General features: G+C 41.5%; 2 protein-coding genes across 2 annotated transcripts in view; one reads left to right on the top strand and one right to left on the bottom strand.

The window, feature by feature from the left end:
* The first annotated feature begins 5936 nt into the window (after positions 1 to 5936).
* Positions 5937 to 21520, top strand: LOC121323294 (cyclin-Y-like protein 1). Its single transcript, XM_041264273.1, has 10 exons — positions 5937 to 6880; positions 10165 to 10239; positions 10758 to 10792; positions 11518 to 11618; positions 12628 to 12663; positions 13117 to 13168; positions 13903 to 14022; positions 16392 to 16558; positions 17601 to 17763; positions 18573 to 21520. The coding sequence occupies exons 1-10, from the start codon at positions 6715 to 6717 to the stop codon at positions 18687 to 18689; spliced, it is 1032 nt and encodes a 343-aa protein (XP_041120207.1). The 5' UTR covers positions 5937 to 6714; the 3' UTR covers positions 18690 to 21520.
* A 2350-nt stretch (positions 21521 to 23870) lies between these two features.
* Positions 23871 to 27184, bottom strand: part of LOC121322685 (frizzled-5-like) — a 4753-nt gene continuing 1439 nt past the window's right edge. The window contains exon 1 of the mRNA XM_041262886.1: positions 23871 to 27184. This exon is cut by the window's right edge and continues 1439 nt beyond it. Within this exon, the coding sequence (XP_041118820.1) occupies positions 25772 to 27184 (1413 nt within the window). The 3' untranslated portion in view covers positions 23871 to 25771.

The following is a 27184-nucleotide window of genomic DNA, read 5'->3' as shown; positions in this document are numbered from 1 at the left end:
CTACTTTAAGACAGGATTTCTGTTGGAAAACTGGACCTGTTCAAGATGTGCAGTTTCTTAAGGCAGGCTAGGATGAACCCCAGTTCTAATCTTATTTTAAGACACCCTTCCTTTATTGGCAAGCACAGTCTCAGCCAGACTATCATATTCTAAAGTGCAAGTGTAACCTTGAGTCTGTAACAGCATTGCCCAGCCTGACTGCATCAGAGGCACAGCACTTTCACTGGGCAGATAAACAGAACATCTAATAGAAACTGGGAAAAGTCAATGGCCAGTCCTTCGTTTTCCAGGTCATATGACACTGATGCTGGTTGGGGGGATTCTTGTGTTGTAAAGTACTTTTTGTTTGTTGTTGTTTTTTTTTTTTTTTTTTTTAGTATGCTATGTTTTTGTAGTTTGCTATATTGTATATTATCCCAGCTTCGTATGTGTTTTAGTTTAAAATATATGTATGTCAGCAGTATAAGTATTATTTTGGGGTGGTTGGAGGGAATTCGGACACAGGGTTCAGATTTTAAACCCAAGGACAGGTCATTTGCTCCATGTTATGCATGTTTATTACGGTTCACCTGTACCTCAAATGATTATTCAGCTCAAGGTGCCGGGGGTGGGGGTGGGGGTCAATGCTTTCTTGTTTTATTTTATATCATGTATCATGTCATGCCATAATGTACAGTATTATTATAGCCACAGTTACAATTAATACTGTGTTTTTTTTTATTTTTATATATCTGTTAGATGTCTTTGTCATCGAGAAGAGGAATAGTTTTGTATATTGGTAACGAAATCAAAAAAGTGAATACATTGATTTATTGATTTTATTGCTGTTGCTTGTGTGCAGATTTACAGCATTTTTTTTTTCCCAGTAATTTAAGTTTTTTTTTTTTTTTTTTTTTTTTTTTTTTTTTTTTCTGTAGACCAATTTATTAATTCTGGCTAATTTTAGTGGTTGGGTTTAAACTTCCAGAGTAGCTTCTGTGAATGCTAATGTTAGTCTTTGTGCCTGCCACGGGTCACAGATATTCGGAACCAGCTAAACTAAATATGCTGGTAATTTACTGCTAACTAGCTTCCACTGGTGGCCTGAACAAGACAATTAGCCCTCTCTCCAGGTCCTGTAGTAGTTTACTGTTTTATTAAGTGAGCAGAATGGCTCTCCAAGACTAGAATTGTGCACCCTTGATCCAAGCAGTGTCATTGCACTGGCTTGCTGGCTGCACACCCCTTACAGCGGCACAATTAGTCCGTATACATTATATTAATTACAAGTAATAGAAATGGGACCTGAATATTAGTTTAGGAAGTTTTTAGAAAATGCTAATGACATTATTAACCCATTTAATACTCCTCATCGTTGTTCTTGAACATGTTTTAAATAAATGTGAATGCATTTATGTAAACCAGCATCAACTATTTATTTTTTTATTATTATTATTTTATGTTGGCTATTTTTATAATCTGGAAATCGATGGGATTGAAAATTAGGAAAAGGACGTGTGAAGAATTGGTGCAGAGGAGTGTTTGTAGTTTTTTAAAATGTGAGCTGTCCAAATTGCTGGCACCTGTGTGAATCTGTGGGCATCATGGCTGCATGCTTTTCCCTGTCCCTGTTTTTTACATTGCTTCTAGGAGTAAAGCAGTTTTCTGTACATAGTTTATAATGGCAGATTACTACAAACCTTTTGAAAATTGTAATAGGGAAAGCCTTGTCCATGTGAACTACAGCGAGGAAGTTTCTTTCTGTAATTCTGGTTTAATGATTATATAATCTGAATAACAAGAAAATAGCTTAATCAAACCTATACATATTGAGTTTTAAAATGTATATAAATATATTTTAATTCTTCAGTTCTGTGAGATCAGTGAGAGAGTTTTAGTTACTAAGTGTTTTCAAGGTATGTCTGGTATCAAATCCATTGATGGTACCTGTTTGGTGCAGGATATCCCATGACCACACAACACTCCAAGGGGAATATTTTAGAAGAAGAATCTGACGATTATTCATCTTTTCACAGTTGATCTTGAGTTTTATTTCAATGTTCCAGAGTGAATGTGGTCCTGATTTTAAATATTTTAGTTTGCCCTTGAGCTGTTGCTCTGTGACGGCAGGATTCACAACCCCAATTCGCACTAATCTAGGGACTACAAAACCTTAGCACTTCACTAGCCCCATTATTCAGAGGTCTGAAACAGCTAGGTCAGCTCCTGCTTTAAAGCACTGCAGCACCTGGGCGACGTGTTGTGCTTTCAGGTGTGTTGGGAAACCTCTATACCACAGATGCGGAGCGCTTCTCTATTTTGTTTGTACTGTGCCTCTTTTGCTTTCCTCTGGGTGAGGGTGATGAGGAGCAGTGCTGTACAGTATACTGCAGCGAATACAAACCACAAGGCCCTGTTCAGATTTGTGAATGACTTGCTCTGATGAGAACTGCTTTTAGCAATGTTTTAAAAGAACGTCTTGTCTGATATCTGTTTCATGTATTTAATCAAAACATCTTTAAACCCTTTTGAATAAATGAGACAGCTGTAACTGTTGTAAATAGTAACCATGGAATTACATTACCGTAGCGTGCATGGCTTGGATTAACCAATCTACTCTAGAGTAATGCTTCTATTGCTCACTTTGTAACCTACACACAGTGGACTCTACTGTTTTTCACCTGTTTCACCTTTTACAGAAACATTTATTGAAGCGCATTTAGATTTGCTTTTAAAATTAAGGGGAAAGAGAAAACGACTAGACTAACAACCGCAACAGATTAAGATGAGAATTTAACCCTTGCTTTTTTAATGGTCGTTTTAAAACTGATTACAAAAATAATTTACAAAATATGAGTTGTACAGATCAGATCACTTAACTCGGGTAGGCAATTCTGGCCCCATCAGCATGATTCGCACGGGACTGAAACCAGTCGTCTTCAGAGTTGGGGTTGAGTTGAGTTTTCAAGGCAAGTCAGTAAATTCAAAAAGAAACACGATGTGGCCATAGCAGGCGCTGTTGTGCATGATTTGTAATCAATGAACCGGGTGCAAACAACTCACTTCGTTGTACATTCTTTTCCAAAGGCTTGAATAACCGTTTCGTCCTGCGAGTGATATGTATTTCCGTACATATCTTTAAATGCACTGTTTTATATATATATATATATATATATATATATATATATATATATATATATATATTTATATATATATATATTTTTATTTTTTTTTATTTTATTTATTATAATAAAAATATTTTTGCCAGTTTATGTTTTGTATGTCATTACTAGCTAACTCTCGCTATCTGAATGTTGATTTGTTACAAATACTGGCAATTATATATAGGTGTGTGTGTGTGTGTGTGTGTGTGTGTATATATATATATTTTTTTTTTTTTTTTTTTATTTATTTTTTTTTTATTGCGTATTGTTCTTGCCAATGAAATGATTTGTCCCAAGTTTAAGAATAAGGCGCCGTGGATTGCTGGTATTATGAATGCTTTCATCCGCCTCACCGGAGCCTACGCGTGAACAGCAAAGCACAAGCACACGCACACGCACAAGCACACGCACTGGCGATCACGATGCTTCTTCCTTCAGTTCCGTACAGAAAGCGCAGATCCTGCACAGCGTCACGTATCAGCCATGCTGCTGCTGAAATCCAACACAGCAGGCGCCAATGCAGAGAGCAAGTTATTATTATTATTATTATTATTATTATTATTATTATTATTATTATTATTATTTATTATTATTATTATTATGTCAAAATGCACTAATGACAGACAAACTGACATCTGTCTACCAGCTTCTCAAACTGCAGAATCGTTTTTTATTCAAACAAAATGTATCGTCTGGGACCACGTTAATTGGTGTCCAGTATACAACACATTGTTTTGAAGAAGGCAAGAACATAAGTTATTCATATAAATGCTATGAGTTTATGGAAGGTGATTAATGCCAAAATTCACGCATATGTCCTAACCTGGTTTTCTGGATTCTGAATATTCTTCTGGCTCACCGTAGCAAAGCATATTAACCAATGCAAATCACCTACGCCGACGTCATTCAGTTGCAGTATTTCAAATTATTATTTTTTATTATCACTGTGCCTACTGTACTAAAGGAAAAAAAAAAAAGAACCTAAGACTAAAAATCCGTAGTAGCTTTTTTTAAACAGCCCCAGCCAAAGACTTGCACTTTTATCCGCCGAGTCACCCGCTGAGCAGAGCAGAAAAAGGCCAAGATTTACAATTAACTTCTGCAGAGTGAGAGAGTGAGCTGTTAAAATACGTGTGTTCTAGTATGTTCCATGTGTTGTGGTTCCACTCGGTGCAGTTATCAGTGAGGGTATGTGCAACAGTGCAAGTTATTGTCATGAGTGCGTTTTAACATTATTTTAGTTGCTGTAACGCAGGTAGTTTTTGTCATCGCCTTTTGATACCGTACAGACATGCCAACAGTCCCTAATAGTCGGGACAGTCCCGATTTCCTAGCAAATGTCCCGCATCCCGATGCATAGGAAGAAAATCCCGATATTTACCCATGGAAAAAAAATATATATTCTGCACAGTAGAGTTAGTGGAAATCACACGCTGTGCTCTTCGTGCGGCTGACACATCTGCTGAAATACACACAAAGGGAAGAACACTTCATTGTGTCTGCTTTTACTGTCATGATGGTCGTGTGGTGTTGAGTTGGGGAGGATACGTCTATTATATATATAATCAGCGTCCCCCTGAACAGTTTCCAAATGTTGGCAAGTATGACCGTATCCATGAAAAAATAATAACTGCATTTATCTTGCATGACTGCAGATTTGGCAAATGTCTAATTCTAAAGATTTTTTCGCAGTTGATTCGGTAGAGTAAATAAGTAATTTAGTAATTATCTTAGCTGTTTAATTGTGCGCTACAGATGTGTCAAGGCTTACCATGATGTTTTATTGTTTGTCTATTTTTCCCCCCCAGGAAAATTTGCCAAGTCGTACCCCGGTTTTAGGGTTAGGTTGTTGTTATGAAATAAACTTCGTTTCAGTGCCTAATTCGTCACCCTTATGACGTGATCGTGCTGTAGCGATACCCCTCTCCACCATGCTGCTAAATTACATGCTGTTGCTTTAAATATTGGGGTGGGTGGACATCTGAAAACTAATTAAAACCAATCAAATAAAGCGGTTTGGTTCAAGACCCGCCTTATTCTTAAACTTGGGACAAGTCATTTCATTGGCAATATACAATATATACAGTAAAATACACACACACACACACACACACACACACACACACACACACACACACACACACATGACACACACACACACACACACACACACACACACACACACACACACACTGACACACACACACACACACACACACACACACACACACACACACACACAGACACACACACACACACACACACACACACACACACACACACACACACACACACACACACACACACACACACACACACACACACACACACACACACACACACACACACACACACACACACACACACACACACACTGACACACACACACACACACACACACACACACACACACACACACACACAGACACACACACACACACACACACACACACACACACACACACACACACACACACACACACACAGACACACACACACACACACACACACACACACACACACACACACACACACACACACACACACAGAGCACACACTGACACACACACTGACACTGACACACACACACACACACACACATTAATGATTGCCAATATTTGTAACATACCAACATTCAGATAGCTACAGTGGGCGGGGTTATGTTTCACTAAAAGCCACGGAATTGACAGCATAATGAACAAATAAAGCTTTATCCGCTGCAATTGTTTCAGATTGTACCCAATCGGGGCACCGCTACACGAGGTGGGCGGGGCGTTCACGATTGCAGGTAGCGGCTTTGAAGCAGATGGCGGCGGCGGCGGCGGCGGGGAGCGGATTACTGAATTGGCCAGAGGGGAGGAGGGGATAACCGGGAGATTCACATTAGCTGAGACCGGGGACCAAAGGCTAACTCCCAAAAAGCCACATTGCAAATCAGTTGTTCGCGGAATATCAACACATTTGCACACAGAGAAAAAAAAACGAGGCTGTAGGCCGTGAAGCCTGGGGGTAGAGTGGACACCCGACCCAGTTGAAGCCTAGGGGGGAGGGTGTGAAGGTTTGCTCTGAAACGCGGATCCAGGTTTCAGAATGGATTACCAGTAGAAACCAAGTTCGTTGTAAAACAACAGGGGCGTTGGCGACACAAACTGACCGTGGGTTTGTATTTGATTTTAGCATCTGAAGAATGACTGGCAGAAAGTAGCCCGTGACACCCTGGTTTAACTTTACAAACGCCAGTATGAGATTTGTTTCCCAATTTGTCTGCGAAGGTTTCAGATCCGCACCGATTTGCAAGTCTGCCTGTCGTTTTTGAATTTCAGCTGGCTGTTTGTGTGCTTGATGAGGGCGCCGGTATAGTGCACCATGACGAGGAAGTGTGCCCTAGGACCGGTATCGCTTGGAGGATGTAACTTTTTGTTTATTATTTAGTAAAATGGCTGCAATTGTGTTCGGTTCAGCATTTTCTGTATTTAGGTAGTATTAATAATAATAGCGGCATATTTCACTGTGCTTTGATTTTAAGCAAAAGGACACGAACATTCATACTTTAGTAGTGAAGCACTAAGGCATGGGAAACACGGTGTCGTGTTGCGTTTCACCTGGTGGGAGTCCCAAGGTGAGCCGGCCACGCAGGCAGCCGGAGCATCCGGATGTCTACCAAGTGGAGGCAGAATTGTATGAACCCGATTCCGGACCCTCTCTGCAGCACATCAGCGACAGAGAGGTACCCGACGGTAAGTTGTTTTGATCGTTGTCTTTTTTTTCGCACCCCTATGATCAAATGTACGAACTGTTATCCTAGTCCAGAAAAGGCAGGTTTAAAAACCGCAGGATCTAGGATTGAGTGTTTTTTTTTTTTTTGTTGAAGGTATGTCAACTTGTCTTAATTATTCATTGTCGTGATTTCTATTCTGAACAGATTATGCATTTGAACTGTTCTTGAGAGTAGGTTGGGGTACGAGATTTCGAGTTTGTGCAAAGGAAAGGGGGATTTAAACGTGTCGCGTTGAAGGAATGTGCTAGTAAATATGCGTCACTAACCCCCAACCCATGAACATAAAACCACTTTCTTGCATCACTGGAGTCGCCTGGGCCAGCTGTAAGACCACCGGGGAAAGTGCGTTGCTCGGGGGGCACAGCAGCCAGCGACTAGCCAGGCAGATCTCTAAAGATGCCCTTTTCACATCAGCACCAATGTTTAGAAATACCTTCCAGTCGTCCTGTTTCCTCATTCTTTGTTGAGACTAACGATGTTGATTGATGGTTTTGTGACTGTATTGTTCATTTTGACGTTCTTTATACAGCTAGTATGACACACAAACACACACACACACACACACACACACACACACACACACACGAGAAATAACCCTTGTATTTACACGCTGCTTGAAACTTCCAGACCTGGAACTGTGAGTTTAAACCGGAGTCCTACAAACAGCAGGAATCTCCCTCCCCACTCCCCGTTTTGTAATTTACAGCCCCTTAGCAGTTGAGGGTAGTGGGGAGAACAGAAGAGAAAGCAACAGTAACTTCAGCTGTTACCACTTGAATTAGTAAGCCTCTGGAAACTTAACATGAGACCAATTAACAGCTGAGCTAGCAGCCAGTTGCCAGGATAAACAGGAAAGCGTTCAGATTTGAACAAGGTGATAGAGCCCCAGCTTCCACTACAGCAGTTATATATGGATGGGGCTATCTAGTGATCAGAAAATAAAACGCTGTCGCTGAAAGTTTACAGCCTTTAGTTTATGGTCCTAGGTTTGCAAGCCCAATCTAGCTTTCACAGGGCAACATAGCAGTGTAAATGAATAGCTAAACTTCAGCTAAACCATTGTGTTGTGATCAAAGCATAGACCCAAGTAGATTTACAGAGTTTAGTGTCTAGAATGAAGAGTTTTGGGCTCCACGGTTTACCCACCAGGAATCGTGGTCTTTTGCGTTTATTCATTTCAATGTTTGCATGGTAGTGCACACACAGGTCGCATGAGAGTTTTGTTAACCAGGCTGTGTTTCTAGAGGCCAGGAGCAGTCAATCTAGTTTTTCTGTGATCTGTGCTTTTGTGTAGCATTCTATTGATAGATTTTGTATCTCTTGTCTAATGTGTGGATCTAAAGGTATTTCGTTCCACTGTTGTTCCCAAACCTTTTGTTATCCCTTATCTAACCCAATAAATCAAAGTTACAATAAGTGAAGTTTGCGATTTAAATGTATTCCTATCATGATGTCCGTAAACAATTTACTTTTAGACATTTTTATTTTTTCACACGGATAGATCTAGATTGTAAAATGTGAACATTGCCCCCTGAGTGGATGCTGTTATTACAGGTTAATACACTAGCTCCAAGAAGTTCAGAGGCCCATATGAGTGTTTTTCAGTCGAGTGTTCTGATTGAATCATCTGCAGTAAAGAAAGCTGTTCACTTTGGTTTTATCCGCCTGGGTGATTAGCAGCTGCAGGCACATTGCAATCGATAGTAAGATGCACTTTGATGTTCAGGGTCAGGTTTCTGTTGGGCAAGGGTTCTCATCACAAAACCACAGGCACAGTCGGCTGCCCTTGCTTTCTCTAATGGAGAATATTGACTGCCCTACCCTGTATGCTGTTTCAGGGCAGTTGCAATGTGGGATCCCTGTAAAGTGTCCTCTCATAATACTTCAGATCACCTCCAATGCGATCAGTCTGATTGACAAGAACATCTTTCACAAAAAAGAGAGGAAAGTGGAAATGATTTGCAGGTTTTAGAAGGGATGAGGGGGGGGGGGGGGGGGGTATTGTTTACGGGCTTGTGTTTTCCTTTGCCTGAAGTATAATTAAGTTCTTCCTCTCTGGGCATCTGTGCAATGCACATAACCCGTCCCCATGAAACTCAAGATGGCTAGAGTCATTTGAAATATATGGACCTGAAACACAGACAGCACTGCTGAGAAACGTTTTCTGATCATAATAAATCTGTCCCCCTGGTTGATGGAGGCAGTACACATAAAGCCGAACAGATTAGCAGGGCGTGAACAGTCTGGCTATTTCACTTCTCATTGAATTTACATTGGATCCTTTAATTAAAGGAGATGGGGAAACAAACCCCTTTTATTTAGCTTTTACCTGGGCACTTAAGAGTTAAGGACAGACGCACAGGATGGCCTACAGTTAAACCCAGAAGAGAGGTCTTGAGTATTAAGCTTGTAGCTTCCAAAAGAACGAAACGGACTGTCTTCCTGCTTGCTGTTCTGCACTGTAAATGAAAGAAACGAATGCTTCAGAAAACATGGAAGCAGTTTAACTTTGGTTTCAGTTGTCCTCAAGTTCAGATTTTGAAATAAAAAGAAAGTAAAAGGACCTTATTCTGGAAATCAAGCCTGTGGAGTGCGTTACACCAAAGGCAGTGGCATGCCTTTTTCAGCCTGAAACAAAAGCATGCTTGTATGCAAGCAGCTGGGTGTTAGTGTAAGCCTATTTGGAGCACATCACTAACACCCCTGACATGCCAGCAGTAACTAAGAGCAGAACCAGCATGGCTGAGGTGTCACCCAGACGGTTCTTCTTTCACAGAAGCAAGGAATTAGTCTGTGACATTCTTAACATTGTTGGGGTTCCTTGGTCCATCATGTGACATTCACTTGCATAGTCTCCATAGCGCCTCACAAACATGTACAGTACACATAGCGAGTTAGTGTATTGTTGGTATGTGTTTTTAATCAATCCAATTAAATAAGAACAGTAAACAAATTAAAAAGGCATGTCTAGGTTTCTTAACGTCCTAATTTGATTGTGGAACACGCATTTGCCAGTGATTTTGTTTTTTCTTGCATCGTGTTCCTTTGTGCAATATTAAACTAATTTGCAGCACTTTCAGTGGCAGCTCTGCTTGTTCATCAGTCTGCATATTGGCTGCCCCTTGCTGTTTCATGCACTAGCTGCAGGAAAGTACATTAACAAGGATGTGGTCTTTTTCATCAGAAAACTGACATTGCTGTACACAGGTGAGCTTAACTTTTTTTTTTTTTTCCGTTTCATAGATTTAGCGCCAGAAGCCAATCCATCGGACCACCCAAGGGCAAGTACCATCTTCCTCAGCAAGTCCCAGACAGATGGTAAGTTTAGGCTTTGTGGTTTGGCTAGGTTAGAGCTGAAAGATCTCACAGCCCTGTCAAGTTCCTCCTTGTATCCTGCACCCCTGGTGTCTGCTTACTGCATTGTTCTGTTTACAGTGCTGTGCACACATCAGGCAACAGGGCATGTCTGTTTACCTACTTGACATTATGTGACTTATTGTGTTTACACTAGTTTGATCAAGAATGGATTTCCAGTGGCAGGCAGTAAAGATTAATAAAACACACCTGAGCTTGTTGCCTGTACACTGTTGCTAATCAAGCCCATAGGAAAACTTGGAATGGGTGATACTGCTATGCAATGGAAGTCTTATTTCCAGCCCTGTTAACCATATAGGTGTGTTGAGTACAATTTGGACTACAACAGATGTTCTGGTAAATTATAACTCTGAATACAGCATGTTTACAGTCTAGATTTGTTCCAGTCACTGTCGCCAGTTTTGAGCATGTTAAGGGACATGAGGTTGGAAACTAATTATTCTGTCTTGTTGTTTTTACAGTGAGAGATAAAAGGAAAAGCAATTACATAAACCATGTAAGTAATGTGAAAATTGGTTTAGATCCATTTTTCTAAGATGCAGTCATTTTAAGGTCATACAAAATAAAACGCTTTCTGTCAGTCTTAATTAAGTCAGATGATGCAGGACATAAATATTGACCTCTCCAATGGAACCTCACAGTAATCGAACATCCTATCCTTTACTTACTACATATATATATATATATATATATATATATATATAATTACATGCATTTGAGTGCGAGCATGTAGGGGATTACTGCTCTAGAGGCCCCTGTGCAACTGTCAGCCAACTTGATCTTAATGAATCTGCTTTATACAGCCTGGAATCCCTCCTAAATATCTGAGCATCACTTCTGAAAAACAAAATAAATGAATAAAAAATGCATTCCTCCATCTCCCGTTTAACAGGGCTGGCTTCTGTTCACAGATCCCAATTAGCACGGGCAAGGCTCTCCAGATTAGTGCTAGTCGGTGATCTGTGAAACCAGCCAAAATGTTTCAGTGGGAGTTTTAAATAACCGTGTGGTTTGACATTGGCATTACTTTAAGCAGCTTTAAAGACCAGAAAAGACCAATCCATATGGTCCGCCCATATTTAGTGGGTGGAAAATGTCTGAAAATCAGGATTACTTTTTCAGTAACAATAGCATTTCCAGTGTTTAAATATAGGAGTCCTTTTCCTTATTCAGTAGTAGTGGTCTGTTTCACGATTTGTAACTCTGCTTTGTCTTTTGCAGGTGTCCCCTGGGCAGCTCTCTAAGAAGTACAGCTCCTGTTCTACGATATTTCTTGATGACAGCACAGTCAGCCAGCCTAATTTAAAAAGCACAATAAAGTGGTGAGTGTTATCAAAGAAATGCCCAGGGAGTGTATCAGCGCAGGGTCTGCCCGTTCTGATAATATCAGGCTGGTTTTATGTATAATGGATTTTGGACCGTTGTTAACCTGTCTTGCACTGTGGCACTGAATGATTAGCCAGTTTGATTGCCAGCTACCAAGGTTGCAGAAAGGGTTTTACATCAGTCGCATGGAGGCTTGCTTGAAATCCAGAAAGTGTATTAAAAGTGCTGTAACAGGAGAATACAGGCATAGTGTGGTTGTCTGAAATAAGACATACAGAGACTCAATTAAACCCATATCTGCCATACCCTTTGCTTTTTAGGTTATTCACTTTAGTTTATTCACTTCATGCATGCAGGGCCAGCCCAAGTACATGTACATATTTTAGTTTACAAATACACAATTCTGGTTGCATTCTGACTTACCCAAGTTCATCTCGAGCACAGACAAGGCTGAACAGCTGTTTTAAACCTTGACAGTCTGACAGTGACGCAATGGAATCCGGAAAAGGCATTCCAGAACCCCAAGGCAATGCCAAAGAAACAAAAATCCAGCTGAAGTTATATGGAGTGATGGATTCATTCATTCAATAAAAGCATCTGCCAGACGGCATGAAACCATATCTGGGAGTAGCTGTGGGATAGTATAAAAATAGAAGTAGTAATGACAGAAGTAATACAGATAATTAAGAGAGAATTAAAGTACCCTTCAGAAAATAAAATATACATATTGCACACTTGTTATCTCGTGCTAATTTTGTTTTGTGTAAGGTACAGTACGACAAGGAGACCAAGTACTTTGAGTTCAGTGTGTGTGCTGACGCTGCAGGGGAAGGGTGGGGTGGCTGGAGTTTTGGATTTGAGGCATTGTATGCAATGTAATTAACTTGGGAACTCAATTATCAGCTCTAGTACCATCATACTGAACGATGAAATGTATTCGTAAAAGAGAAAACAATTGGACTTGGAAATCTAATTTGTTTTTTTGTTTACTTTTCTTCCTAACAGTGTTACTTTAGCAATATACTACCACATAAAGAACAGGTAAGAGCCTGTTTTCTGTTTCGTCGAACACAGTAATTTGTTCTTCAGCAGTGATTTTGTAAACGTAGGGACTTGTCAGCATGCTATAAAATGTCAGTGGGATCTCTGTATTGATTTTGTTTCTTTTAACCTTTAAGGAATTTACAACTGTTTTGTTTAAAACCATGTAATTCTGTGTCCCGGTGACCTCTGCTATCTTGATCTGCAGTGGCTGGCACAGAGAGTTGTGCATGTTGCCTGTCTCTCTGCTCAGTTAATTAAAAAGATAACCTGCTAAACCCTGTTTTATCAAACGGAAGGCATTATGGCATGGCAGCAGAGAAAGGGATCAGAAAAGTAAAGGTGCTGCTGTTTGATGGACAACATAAGGGTTTGTTTCACTGGTTGTCTGTGGTAATTTACTATGACTTCCATGTCTTGGTAAAGCTGCCTTTTTGTTTTAATTTGCAATAGGGATTCGGACAGATCGCTTGATATCTTTGATGAAAAGCTGCATCCTCTATCGGTATGTGTGTTTTATTTTATGAAGTTGGGACGCACCAGAGAAAATAAACATAAAAACTGCCTTATTCAGAGAACCTTTTAGGAACAAATGAAATTGAGTGACAGTGTAATTCACTGTTGCTGGTAACCCCAAAGTATTTAAAGTTTGCAAGTAACACGGCCTACAAAGAAACAGGCTTTGCTCCTTACAGCAAATGGGATGCTAGAGCTTACCGGCTCCTTGAGTGATTTGTCCTCTGTTGTGTAACAGCCTTTGAATAGATTGCTGTTTTGGAGTTGAGCCTGTTCTTGGACCCTCTCTGAACTCTGAGCTTTTAAATGAGGAGACGTTCTTCTCGTCTGGCCTCATCCTGCCCTGTGATGCACCAGCTGTCCCTGTGCCTGCATCTTCATCAGACCAATCCTAAACGTTTCCTTGGTTTAAAAACTGCCACAAATCTTTCTACAAATAATCTGCATCTGCCATTTGTATTGGTGTGCCATCACTATTCAATGGGAACACATGTGGACACTGTTGGGATCCCTCTAAAGCGCTCCTGCTTCCAGCCCCATAGAGCCACTTCCTGCACGAAGATCTGAATACAGCACTATGTTTGTACTTTCAGCAGAGGTTTTCATGTGATTCCAATACAAATATAGGTTTGATAGAGGAGTTAATTTGGCACTTGTTGCACAACAAAGAAGAAATGAAGTGTAAGATTGACATTGCGTTTTGTCCCCTTCCTTTGTTGGCAGAGGGAAGAGGTGCCTGAAGATTACTGCAGGAGTGACCCAGAACATAAGCACATCTACCGGTTTGTCAGAACCCTCTTCAGTGCTGCCCAGCTCACAGCGGAGTGTGCCATAGTAACCCTGGTGAGAATGCAACAATCACGGCATTGAAATGCTTTACATTTCCTTCTTCTGCTTAATGGCTTCTTTGTCATTGGCATGACCCCCCCCCCCCCCCCCCCCCCCCCCCCCCCCACCCCCCCCCCCCCCCCCCAATATATGGGGTTAATAGGACTAAGACTGAACTGCTGCTTCCTAATAATAGTAACAGTTGATCTGTAGGAAGATTAGTAGAAATTAAACTTCAAGAGTGTCTTGGAAATACTGGCCTGCTTATCAACGCAAGTATCACAATACTGCTCTGATCGCAGTGCCTTGATTCAGGAGCAGCAGAGAGGCTGTTTTGAGTTCATCTACAAGGGGCAGCGTCAAGAGAAATGAAGGGATTGCTGCTGAAGCCTTTGATCCAAACTACTTTAGTTCTCTAGGGAAGGTAGAGATATGCTTGCGCACGTTTAAAGAATGAATGTCTGGACCCTTCACTTTGCTGTATTTACTATATTTTTTACATACTCATGTGGGCTTGCAAAGCTCTCATTTTGAGTTCTAAATCCTTTTTTTATTAGACACTGTTTTTCTCTTTTCATATACTTTTGTTTGAGATGCATCAGTAAACGATAGCGATGTTCAAACTCTCTTTCTAACACTTGGGTTCCTTCTCTAACACATTGAGGGTTTACCTGTTGAAATGGTCGGTACTCAGGGTAGGTTTCGTTTGGTCTTGGTTTAATGCTTTGGTGGTGTTCACTTCGGTTATTATCACACTCCAGTTAAAATGAATGGCATTACTCAGTCATACAACTCATTTCCACCCCTGAAAAAAATCTTCATATCGTTTAAATGGGAGTAAGTTGTGCAGTATTGATATGTTCTGACAAATGCAAACCACAACCAATTAGGTTTATACAGTACAGCAATATAACATCTCGGACACTACGTACACCAGCAATATGTATGTGTTCATCAGCTTTTTGATTTCATATGTTTTGATATAGTACTCTATACTTTGACTTTTAAACAATGCAAAGATTGGCACATATCTTGTGGAAGTAGTGTATGAGGAGACATGTTTCTTTCAATGCTTTTTGTGATTTTAATGTTTTCTAGATGAACAATATTATAACAGTAGAAGCCTTAATGTATTGCTTCCTCAAGTTGTATTTTGGATGGCCACTAGGTGGCAGTAGAACAAAGTAAAGTGACTTCAGTGCCAGACTGTGCTGATGAGAGATGTGATAAACATGTCTCCTTTTACTTGTGCTTTTAAAAAAAAAAAAAAATGCCAAAGTGCATAATAGCAGGGAAGCCCAAGCCTCCTGATTGTGCTCTCAGAAGGGTGGTGTTTGACAGTGCAGTATCACATTTCTGTGCCCAAGCCTCCTGATTGTGCTCTCAGAAAGGTGATGTTTGACAGTGCAGTTTCACATTTCTGTGCCCAAGCCTCCTGATTGTGCTCTCAGAAAGGTGGTGTTTGACAGTGCAGTTTCACATTTCTGTGCCCAAGCCTCCTGATTGTGCTCTCAGAAAGGTTGTGACAGTGCTCAGCCCAAGCCTCCTGAAGAAAGGTGGTGTTTGACAGTGCAGTTTCACATTTCTGTGCCCAAGCCTCCTGATTGTGCTCTCAGAAGGGTGGTGTTTGACAGTGCAGTTTCACATTTCTGTGCCCAAGCCTCCTGATTGTGCTCTCAGAAGGGTGGTGTTTGACAGTGCAGTATCACATTTCTGTGCCCAAGCCTCCTGATTGTGCTCTCAGAAGGGTGGTGTTTGACAGTGCAGTATCACATTTCTGTGCCCAAGCCTCTGTGCTCTCAGAAGGGTGGTGTTTGACCGTGCAGTTTCACATTTCTGTGCCCAAGCCTCCTGATTGTGCTCTCAGAAAGGTGGTGTTTGACAGTGCAGTTTCACATTTCTGTGCCCAAGCCTCCTGATTGTGCTCTCAGAAGGGTGGTGTTTGACCGTGCAGTATCACATTTCTGTGCCCAAGCCTCCTGATTGTGCTCTCAGAAGGGTGGTGTTTGACAGTGCAGTATCACATTTCTGTGCCCAAGCCTCTGTGCTCTCAGAAGGGTGGTGTTTGACCGTGCAGTTTCACATTTCTGTGCCCAAGCCTCCTGATTGTGCTCTCAGAAGGGTGGTGTTTGACCGTGCAGTATCACATTTCTGTGCCCAAGCTTCTGTGCTCTCAGAAGGGTGGTGTTTGACAGTGCAGTATCGCATTTCTGTGCCCAAGCTTCTGTGCTCTCAGAAGGGTGATGTTTGCATCTGAAGTACTTTACACTGCCCCATTCCATGTGTCGGTATGGCTTTTGAAAAGCAACAAAGAGCATGGAACGAGTGTGGTGTTGGTGTAATGGTTTTCCCTGAAAGCTAAGGGGGGGTTTGTTTCGTGGCAGGTTTATCTGGAACGCCTGCTGACGTACGCAGAGATTGATATTTGTCCCAGTAATTGGAAGAGGATTGTACTGGGTGCTATCTTACTGGCATCGAAAGTGTGGGATGACCAGGCTGTATGGAATGTGGACTACTGCCAGATCCTTAAAGACATCACTGTGGAGGACATGTGAGTAGCGACTCCACTAATGGGTGCAGGATTTTACTGGGATGCGTTGTAGAACTGTTTTGTGAAGCATAAAACTAAACTTGGATCATTTAAAACTTTTGTGCAGGTTGCCTTAGTAATGCTTGTGGTGTTTGACAGATTTAATACTAAGTAAACTATATTAAATTGAGTAATGATGGAACAGTAATGGACCCATTCTTGAAATTACAAACAGGTTTTAGATCCCCAATAATATTGATTCATTTCTTCTAAGGCTTCTTTTGCCCAGAATTCTTTCACTGGCAAGTTGCTCCTCTTTCTTCCCAAAGCCATGTTTTACTTTCTGAATGCCTAGGTTAGTCTAGTGCTGCCTTTGGTCTGTGCTGCATGCTGACCTCTTGTATTACACAAGCACACAGCCTTCTATTGACGCTTTTCACAGAGGAGCCTGCCCTGACTCAAGAGCTCTTAGAGCTCCAAGATAATAGCGCCGGCTCTCTGCAGATCCATTAGTTGTCATAGCGACCAGCATGGTCCTTTTTATTTGTACCAATAAACAGCCTCTCATTCTGACAAAAATGCCTACGTCCTTCACCACTAATAAACAACATTCAGGTTTATTTTTTAGGGTAGGTGTTTCATGGCCTTGTTCTATGGAGATACATTGTTCTGTACCATACTACAAATGCTTGGATTCTGCATATCATCACAAATTGCTAATAATCCTTTGGGGGAGGGGTGGGGCAGTACAGAGACTGCTGTAAATATTTACGAATTATGATTTTAAAGCTGCTATCCGCGTGCATTTCATTGTGACAGCATGGTTTGAATTTAGGTCAGTTTGGCTAAGGATTCGGATTAGTGAGCTGACTAATGCATTTCTTGAAACTGGCTGTGCTTTACTGTGTACTTCCACTTACCTGGGCACAGGTACTCCTGCAACTCTTAATTGACATGAGTCAGTTTGTATTTAGGGTGGCAGGGGGCTCGCATATGTTGTCTTGATGTTGTTGAGCGTAACCAAGACATGCCATAATATTTGTACATGGTAACTTTCCTCCAGGAATGAAATGGAAAGGCAGTTCTTGGAGCTGCTGCAGTTTAACATTAACGTTCCAGCCAGCGTTTACGCCAAATATTACTTTGACCTGCGCTCGCTGGCAGACGACAACCACATGAACTTCCCCCTGGAGTCCCTCAGCAAGGAGAGGGCACAGAAGCTGGAGGTGAGGGGCTCATTATTCAAACAGGCTTGCTTGTCTTCCAGCATCCACTAATTCTGAATTGTATAAAAAAATACTGAATTATTTATCGGTGACATTTTGGAATGCTTTCAAGAGACGCACCTGAGCTTGTTACCTGTACACAAAGCTTGAAGTAAAACCTGGAAGTGGGTGAAATGGTCATGCATTAGGAGTCTTATGCTCAGATATGGAGGGCTACAATACAGCTTGAAAACCTTGCATGCGAAGGACCTGATGTGCTACTCTGTATGATGACAAGTTTACAATGATTGTTAATGAGAACGTATTTTGTTCAAGTCCACTGAGCTCGGGGTAAAGGTATTAAGACCAGCTGTGAATGACTTTGTACATCATTCAAGAGCTACATCACAACATGCAGAAATCTCAGGATTCCTCCATGTGCAGTCAATCCATTTCTCTACCAACACCCGTTTGTAGATGCTTTCATTGTTCATTTGTGTTCTTTTACTGATGTACGTTTTTACTATTTTTTTTTAAATACTATTTTAACACACAGCAAGATAATTTACAGTCTACAGAAATCATTGCTATAATACATTTTGTATTGGATTGTATGTAATACAACTGTCTCCTTGCAGTAATGTAAGGCCATATCTCGTTGGTTTAAATCCTTTGGCCACTCCCTTATTCCTGTTCATATTGGTTAAAACATTATGTACCCTCCCCTACAAGGTCTGAATAGGTGTTTGTATGGCCGAATCATTACTCTAATGGGCAGTCTTTGGTATTTATTGCTTTTGACCAACATTGTGTTCTGTTTGTATTTGTAGGCAATCTCCAGGCTGTGTGAGGACAAGTATAAAGACCTGAGTAAAGTTGCAATGAGAAGATCGTTGAGTGCCGATAATCTAGTGGGAATCCGTCGCTCTAACGCAGTGCTGTCCTAGACACTGAGTGGCACTGCTACTGCAGAGAGGGGCTTTACTGGGAGTCCTTCACCCAGAGAGGGCAGCGCTCCCATTAACCCTGTCTGCCACAACAAGCACACTCCAATAAAGAGAAAATATATACAAATTGAAAGAGAAAAACAGATGCTGCTTCGACAGCACACAACTCTGCTGAAATACCCAGAGGTGCAAAATAAAAAAAGGGGCTTGCTTACTGTGTAGGCTAAGAGCTGTGAAAGCTGTCTGGTTTTAATTGAAAATCATTTGCCGATGGAGTATTTTAAATAAACACTAATCGAGTAATTTTGTTTTGACTTTTCCCAGAGTTCTAGAGAGCTGTATCTAAGCTTATGGCTGAAGTACTGTATGTTCATATTCCAAATGGAAGCACGATTATTAACAGTTTTGCAGTGTGTGTGTGTGTGTGATTTTTTTTTTATAAGGATTGTATGGCAAGATGGATGAGGGAGTTCAAAGATCTCTAATATCGGATTCCTCTGTCCTGTTGAATACCTCATTACAACCTTTAGCTTTATACTTGGAGTGAAAAGAAACCAACCAAAACATCTGCTGACATGGTATAATATTTTATTAGCAATCGATATAGCATGCACCCTGAAGATCTTCATTGTTAATTGAGATTTGTTTTCCTCTGCTAAAACAAAACAAAGTTGTCGTAAGGTGATTGCATCATTGCGATTGCTGTTTTTCTACATTCAAAAAATCAAATAAATATAGGGATGCATGGTATATCCGCTTATATAAAATACTTTTATATAGTGATGTATATCTGTTTTTGTTGCTGATGGCCACCAGCCTTTTACTGGCCGCTGTATCCATTCCATTGTGATTGGCACATAACACCTTTGCTCTTTCAATATGACCGCTTTTATTGCTAGTAAGAGCTATTCAATAACTCTTTTAATGGGAGAGGGGGAGGAGGAAGTCTCATGAAAAATGTTAATATCATTGATAAAAATAACATTTCAATGCAGTCTGGCCGTATCTTGTCATTGACAGAGAGCACAGTTGCAAACACAATACTCTCTAGCTCAGTGTTGGATTAATTGACAGTATGTACAGTGCTCCCTTGCTAGAAGGCTCTTGATTTATATTCCCTATATTAGTGATTCATGCAGTATTGGTGGTGTTCAAACAAATAAACAACTTCTCCATGTAACTTCTGTTTTTCTCTCTCCCTTTTGATACTGTATCTGAACTGAAGAAAAGCTGCGCTGGCTCTTTATAACACAGACATTTCTTTTATAACTAAATAAATATTAGGCCTATTGTGTGGTTATCTTTCCTAATGTATTTCTTTTTTTGCTGCACCTTTCTCTGGGAGATGAGACGCCTCGCTTCAGCCTGGCTCCGCCAGCCGAACCTGGGACGAGCCCATTCCCTCTTCCCCTCGCCCGACGTGCTCTCCTTCTTGCATGCACTTGGTTTGCTTGTCTGTCGCTTCGAACTGAACTCCCAATTGCAGTTTAGCCAGGCTATTTGTACTTTAGAAACTTCTAATTAAAGTGATCCACTAGTGGGGGTTTTTTTTTTTTTTTTTTTTTTTGGTAAGAAATATACTGTTGATTACATGGTGCTTTATGCATGGTTAATTTAAGGGAAGTTCTGTATTTGCTTCACTATATGTGCATTACAGAGAAGTTGTTATTTTATATTTGTCAGATGTGTCCCCAGTGCCCCTCACCCCCTCCCATTTATAACGCTCAGATTGTGTGTCCCCCGAGGCCCATGTTATAGTAAGGGAGCACTGTATTCACTTTCTGTATACTTACAGGGCAGGCTAATCTTGTAATTGGTTCTTATTTGAACTTCCCAAAGGAGGGTGCTAAAATAATGCTTCCAGGTCATTTACAAAATGTTATCACATTGAGGCAAAGGGCACAGGGTGTTGTATTGAAACTGTCCATGCCAGGTTAGAGTACTAATTGTCAAATAACCCACAACCCCTGAAGAAGTGTGCAACAACAGACCATGTCCTTGTATTGTGTTATAGAATGTTTTTATTGAACTTGCATTTATAGGTTAAAACATTCTAGATACTGTAGGTTCCATTGTGATTTTTTTTATTTTATTTTAGTATTTTACATTAAGAATCCCATTCAGACCCCACCCATCCAAGAGCTTACACCAAAATAAAATCTCCAAGCTGCTTTTTCCATCTGTGACATGATACTTGAAAGCATAAAATGACTGTTTGCTCGTTTCCTTTCTTATTTACCTCTAATGTGATGTAACATTGTCTTGGGCCCATCATCCACTTGGTTGTCCTTGTCTTTCTGCTCAATTGAAATCCTGTGTCAAACAGAAAGAAATAATAGCAATCTTGGAATCTTTGGGTCCACTAATGTATTTAAATGGTTTATTATGTAGATGATTTGTTATCAAAGTTAAATTAGTGTAAGGAAGGTTCCACTCCAACAGTCGTGGTTGTGTGCGAAACTAGAGCAAGTAGGAACAATATGGTAAATGGGGATACGGTTTCATAACCTTGTCTATAAATAAACCTTGTGTTCATAAGGGTTGTATTCGGCTTTCTACTTACTGTGCACAGTGGTATCGGATGACCAATCTGTCGGGCAGTAGGCAGTAGCTGCATTTTATAAACCACAAACCCACGATTCAGCAATGGGGATTGGTATCTGTAAAAATGCACATCATGTAACGATTGTAAAGGAAAGTTGATTGCTGCCTTTATGTTTCATAGTACCCACTCCGTGTTCCAGTGTGATAATTCACAAGCGTGCTATGCTGTTCCTCAGAGGACTGGTTCATTTACCTTAGTCAATAAAAAGCATGCTCTTCCATGGAAATGTGGCACAGTTTGCTAATTCACTAACATGCTGTGCTGTTCTCTTTGGAGGATAGTATTCAAATCCAGCTGATTCCTAACTTACATTTTCAAAGAACTGATCATTTCCTATGTAGACAATGCTAAAGGTGTTTCTTCCATGAAAGTGATATGACACAGTGGCCTGATTCATGAGTATGCTGTGCCGTTTGCCTTGAATTACTGGGTTCAAATCCAGCTGATTCCTCCTTTTATTTTCCAACATCGTTAGTTACAACTAACATCATTACTTATCTCAGGAACTCACCTCTGGAAGCTGGATTTGATCTGCTATCTTCATGGCAAGAAGTTCATGGAGTAACCCAAAGGAAAGCTGTGTTTCACACCAACAATAAGGTAAATCAGCAAATTCTTTGAAAATAAAGGAATGAATTAGCTGGATTTGAACCCAGTACTCCAAGGAGAGCAGCGCAACATGCCAGTTAATTAGCCCACTGTGCCACCTGTCTCCTTGTGACACTACCTTTGTATATGAGATTAACTTCCCTTTTCAGAGTGTGCACACTTCTGGAGTTGCAAGTCATGGATCTTACTGCACAATTGCAGAGTTCTGTGCAACTGAAGAGGAGGGTTTATCAAACTCACACCTATTACACAATAGATCTGTGAGGTAGATACCAGGGTAAATGCTATGAATGCTAATACTTATATTGTGAACTATATATATATGTATATAAACTATACTGGAGTACATGGGAAAAATCAGGGCTTTTTTTTATATTGTGTCCCTGGTCAAGCTGTGGCATCTGAAGCTGCACAGCAGAAATAATTCCACTTCCAGCATGGTTAACTTTTTCCAAAGTTTCTTCATGCTGAAACAGTAAAAGCTGGATGTTTTTCTTGCCATTCTATTAGGAAGTAAACTTACATAATAATCAGCTCTATAGAAAAAAGGTAACGCAGGTCCAAGTGGGGGTAGCCCAGGTGTTGGTCACTATGTTAATCCTTGTGTTCTAATGATAGCCCGGCATTGTTACTAGGATTAGCTGGGAAAGCCCTAGTCAGGTTAAAAGGGTTTACCTACTAAATTGTTATTGTCACACTGGGGAGGTTAAGCTGTCTCAGACACTGAGAGAAACACACAACCTACTGCAACAGCGTAGGGCAAGATGCCACAAATAATTCCTGTGCAGAAAGATGCCCCCTGCTAATCCTGATTGATAATCCTCACTTAGACAGCGATTCATAAAACAACGCAGCACATGAAAAACCAAACAGGTTCCAATTGAGCCTCACCAACAGCCTGCTACTTGAGAATTTGCATGAGAACCTCACCGTGTGACTTGGCTTTAAGCTGTCTTTCTTATATATATATATATTCTGCAAAATGTCTGTTCCTTTGGCTTTCAAGATATAATCAAACACTGCAGATTAAAATCACAATAGTGAACATCTTTGTCAAACCTCTGTACCACCTTGCTGGTTATTCCCTCATCCCTACTTTCTGGATGGAGGGTTAACAGCTGCATCCTCCTCCAGAATGGGGGTTTATTCCTGTCTGAGAATCAATTGTTTGGTGGCATTAAGGTTCTGTTTATTCAATCGCCATTGAAACAGCACCATGCCCTTCTTGACCCCTTTTACCATGCAGTAATCTTGGAATTACATGGAGTGTAACCCTTCATGCAATGCCAGTACCTTGGCATAACGCAAACATTAGGTGCAGTGCAAGTTTCAATGTACCATAAATAAATACCCTACAGCAGGATTACCCTTGAACTGAAGCAAGCACCTGCACTTTGAGAACTGGTAAACGTCCAAGAATCCTGTTGACTTATCTTGGTTGATAATGAAGACTTCAGCACACCTTGGTAAATAGAAAACTAAGTGATTAAGGTATTAGCTGAAATGTTTGCATTATTGGCATTTGTTTGTAATAGTTAATAGTACCTCTACCAAAAGAACGTTTAGATTTGCGTGACTAAAGCTCAGGGCACACAAAACCATGACTGCATGTTCACTGGGACAGTTTAGGCTTTTCAACATCAATGCATTCTGCCATGTGTAGTCGTGCTGTGAAAGGTACCTAAAGACAGCTAAAAACTACCAGAATGCATGAACTGCAAAGAGGAGGAAATGGCTTAGATGATATAATTACATGCTAGTCCAGTTTAACAATTCACTTCATCATTTTGTATGCTTTTTAAAACCCATCACTAGCATATAGTGTGTGTTGTATTGTGACTGCATACTGTGATACAACAATATTGTGACAAAGCACCAGGACAAAAGAATGGACACAGACTCGACACAGAAACTGTTAAACAGTTTATTCTCTACAATAATCAGAGGAACAAAAATAACCACTTTATCATAAATATCTAAATCTCAAACTCTGACTCTTCGTAAAGGGTAGAATACATACACGTTTCAAAACTATCATGAGCACATGACCCAAAAACATCAGTGTTTCAAAAAATTATTTACAACATTTGAAGAAATAAGTTCTGTCACTGCGCTACAGAGAGCCGTATGTGTTCAGCAATATATTTAGAGAGTTATTACAAAACATAACACAACAACAAACAACAACAACATGGTGCAATTTCAGCCATTGTGTACCCAGCCTTACCAGAACAATGCAGCATGCCTACTGCAATCACACTGCCAGGACAGAGGGGTTTGACATGATAAAGGGCTGTTGTACTTTGAGACAGATAGAAACAGATATCAAGATCCATAGAAACCTCATGAGAGTACAACATGGTTTCATTCTGCTTATCGGAACCTCTTTGAATAAAACGCTAAGATACACACAGTGCCTGTTTGTCACTTGTGATATACTGTTCTGGAGGTTTATTTAAAATAGGACTTATCTTTTTTCTTGTTGCTGTTTTCAAGCTGCACACAGCACACTAGCTGTTACTGATTTTACTCAAGAGTGCCCAGAAATGATAAAAACTGCAATTCTGGCATTTGGCCACTGGGAGGCACACTGCACTTACAAGGGAATACATTGAGTTCAGCAACACATGTTAAAGGGGATGCTAATTAACCCTCACAATACATGGTTCTGCACATCCCGATACATAAGCCAATTGGTTTTGGTTTGAGCATAAACCAGTAAAGCACAGTTTAATCTGACACCGTACCGGAGAGCAGTTCGCCTGCTACAAACACACCAGCCAGGAATATGTTCAATCCATTAAAAGCTATTGTCTTTTGCAAAACACCTGTGCTAACGAATAAAACAATGAACTTCTAAAAACGTAACCACGCTGCGTACATCAGAACGGGTTCTTCCTTTTTGCAGTACAAGTCAACACGATCATCTTTTAAACAAATCGCATTCCACACAACAAGTGAAATTATTCTTTAAATGAGTATCATTATTATTTTTAATGCTGTTTAAATAACACACACACACACTGATACGCATGCACGCACCCCTATGCGTTTCCAGGTCAGCCCAGTTATAGTTTCACAGACACTTTTCATATAAACAATGCAACTTGCTGATGTAACTTGATAAATGCAATTTCCTATGCTGCAGAACAAACAGGTGCCCTGGCAGTTACAAGGTGTTGCTTTCTTTCTGGTAAAGGTGTGCAACACACTATATTAATCAGCTACCGATTTCTTTTTATAGTATCACATGTAACCCCCCCCCACACACAAAATTTTTTAAGAAATAAAATAAAATAAATAAATCATCAAGTGCATCTAAAGCATTTGATTCATTACAGTGCTTCTTCATTCCAGCCACTCAAAATGACCATTAACATGCAAGGCATCTCCAGACGCAGGGACTCTTAGCACTGGACAGGGTTAGTGGACAGGACACCCACTGATGTGGACGTCATCACACCATACAGTATGGCGTTCCCATGTAGGCACCCTACCCCTGAGACACACAATGGGAATAACAGTGCAGTACACAACTGTGGTCTCAGTCTCTCTAGGGTATGTAGTGTTTCTTCCCCATGTAGGGAAAAAAAACACATTATGTTATGAACTCCTTGTTTTTGGGGGAAGATGACTGAATTATTATTTTGTATAGAAAAATACCCCAGACACATTAATTATGCTTAATTTAAAATACTTCATGAGGTGCTAAATTTGATGTCGTATGTTGAAAATATTTCAATCAAATGCTTGAGGAATAGATCGAATTATTATTTTTTTTTATCCTTTTTAAAAATTTGAAATAAAAATAAGTCTTTTCTTTACACACACACAACAAAGTTGAGTGCAGGCTCCCGGCTGCTGTGTTTTAAACATGAGAAAGTGGCACCTGCTTGTGGTAGGAGCCTGAGCTAGCCACCCCGGTCCTGGCAGTCAGAGCCGTGCTGGCCTCACTGTACATGGAGGCGCTGGTGGGCTTCCTGCCTCGGCAGCACCTGCTGCTGAACCTCCTCCACGAGTCCACGGTCTTGCCGGACCAAATCCACACCCCGGAGGTGATGCCCACCACCAGACACATGAAGTACTTGAGCATGAAGACTGCATAGTCAGGCCCAGACTGGGCTTCACTCCCTGGGCAGGCGCAGTTGAGAGCCTTGCCCCAGCTCTCCCTGTAGTGCTGCTCGTAGGTGTAACAGGCCACCACGATGGTGGCCGGGACAGTGTAGAGCACGGTGAAGATGCCGATGCGGATCATCAGCTTCTCCAGCTTGTCCGTCTTGGTTCCCCCTTGCTTGATCACGCTCCTGATCCTGAACAGAGACACAAAGCCTGCCAGCAGGAACATGGTCCCAGTGAAGAGGTACACCACCAGTGGGGCAAGCACAAACCCACGCAGGTTGTCCAGGTTCTGGTTGCCCACGTAGCAGATCCCAGCCACAGGGTCCCCGTCCACGGAGCTCAGAGCCAGGACGGCGATGGACTTGACGCTGGGGACGAGCCAGGCCGCCATGTGGAAATACTGGGAGTAGCTGGCGATGGCCTCATTCCCCCACTTCATGCCAGCTGCCAGGAACCAGGTGAAGGACAGGATGACCCACCAGATGGAGCTAGCCATGCCGAAGAAGTAGACCAGCAGAAAGACGACGGTGCAGAGCGCGGGGCCGGTGGTGTCATAGTGGACGTGCTGGTAGTCTTTGTTGCAGGCGACGCTGGCGTGCCCGGCGATCAGTCTGATGATGTATCCGATGGACACGAAGAGGTAGCAGGTGGACAGGAAGATGATGGGCCGCTCCGGGTACTTGAACCGCTCCATGTCGATCAAGAAGGTGGCCACGGTGGTGAAGGTGGAGATGAAGCACAGAATGGACCACAGGCCGATCCAGAAGGTGGCAAACGTGCGCTCGTCCTGAGAGAAGTAGGGCTCGTAGCAGGGGACAGCACAGTTGAGCACCTCGCCAGTCTTGATCTTGTTGTAGAGGGGGTGGGCCTCCCGGTGGATCTGAACCAGGGGCTCCCTGCAGCGGCACTGCCGCCTGCAATCCGCAGCCTTCTGCCCAGGTCCTTTCAGGGGTCCCTTTGGGGGACGGGTGGGCTTCTGAAACAGCGGCGAGGTGGTGGTGGTCTCGGTCCGGTTGTAGTCCATGCAGAGGTTATCTGGGTCCCCCAACACCGGCAGCTTCTCACAGTTCATCCTCTCTGGCCAGCCGAAGCCGTACTGCCTCATGAGAGGGGAGCAGCCGGTTTTGGCGCGCTCGCACACAGACCTGCAGGGGGGCAGGGG

Source organism: Polyodon spathula, chromosome 11 (genome assembly GCF_017654505.1).
Source record: "Polyodon spathula isolate WHYD16114869_AA chromosome 11, ASM1765450v1, whole genome shotgun sequence".
Taxonomy (NCBI): Eukaryota; Metazoa; Chordata; class Actinopteri; order Acipenseriformes; family Polyodontidae; genus Polyodon; species Polyodon spathula.
The sequence above is the reverse complement of the archived record's forward strand: the minus strand, read 5'-3'. Positions and strand labels throughout refer to the sequence as shown.

Coding starts and splice junctions, on each gene's coding strand:
- LOC121323294 (XM_041264273.1), top strand. CDS start 6,715: ATGGGAAACACGGTGTCGTGTTGCGTTTCACCTGGTGGGAGTCCCAAG. Junction 6,881..10,164: donor CGACAGAGAGGTACCCGACG/GTAAGTTGTTTT, acceptor TCCGTTTCATAG/ATTTAGCGCCAGAAGCCAAT. Junction 13,169..13,902: donor AAAAGCTGCATCCTCTATCG/GTATGTGTGTTT, acceptor CTTTGTTGGCAG/AGGGAAGAGGTGCCTGAAGA.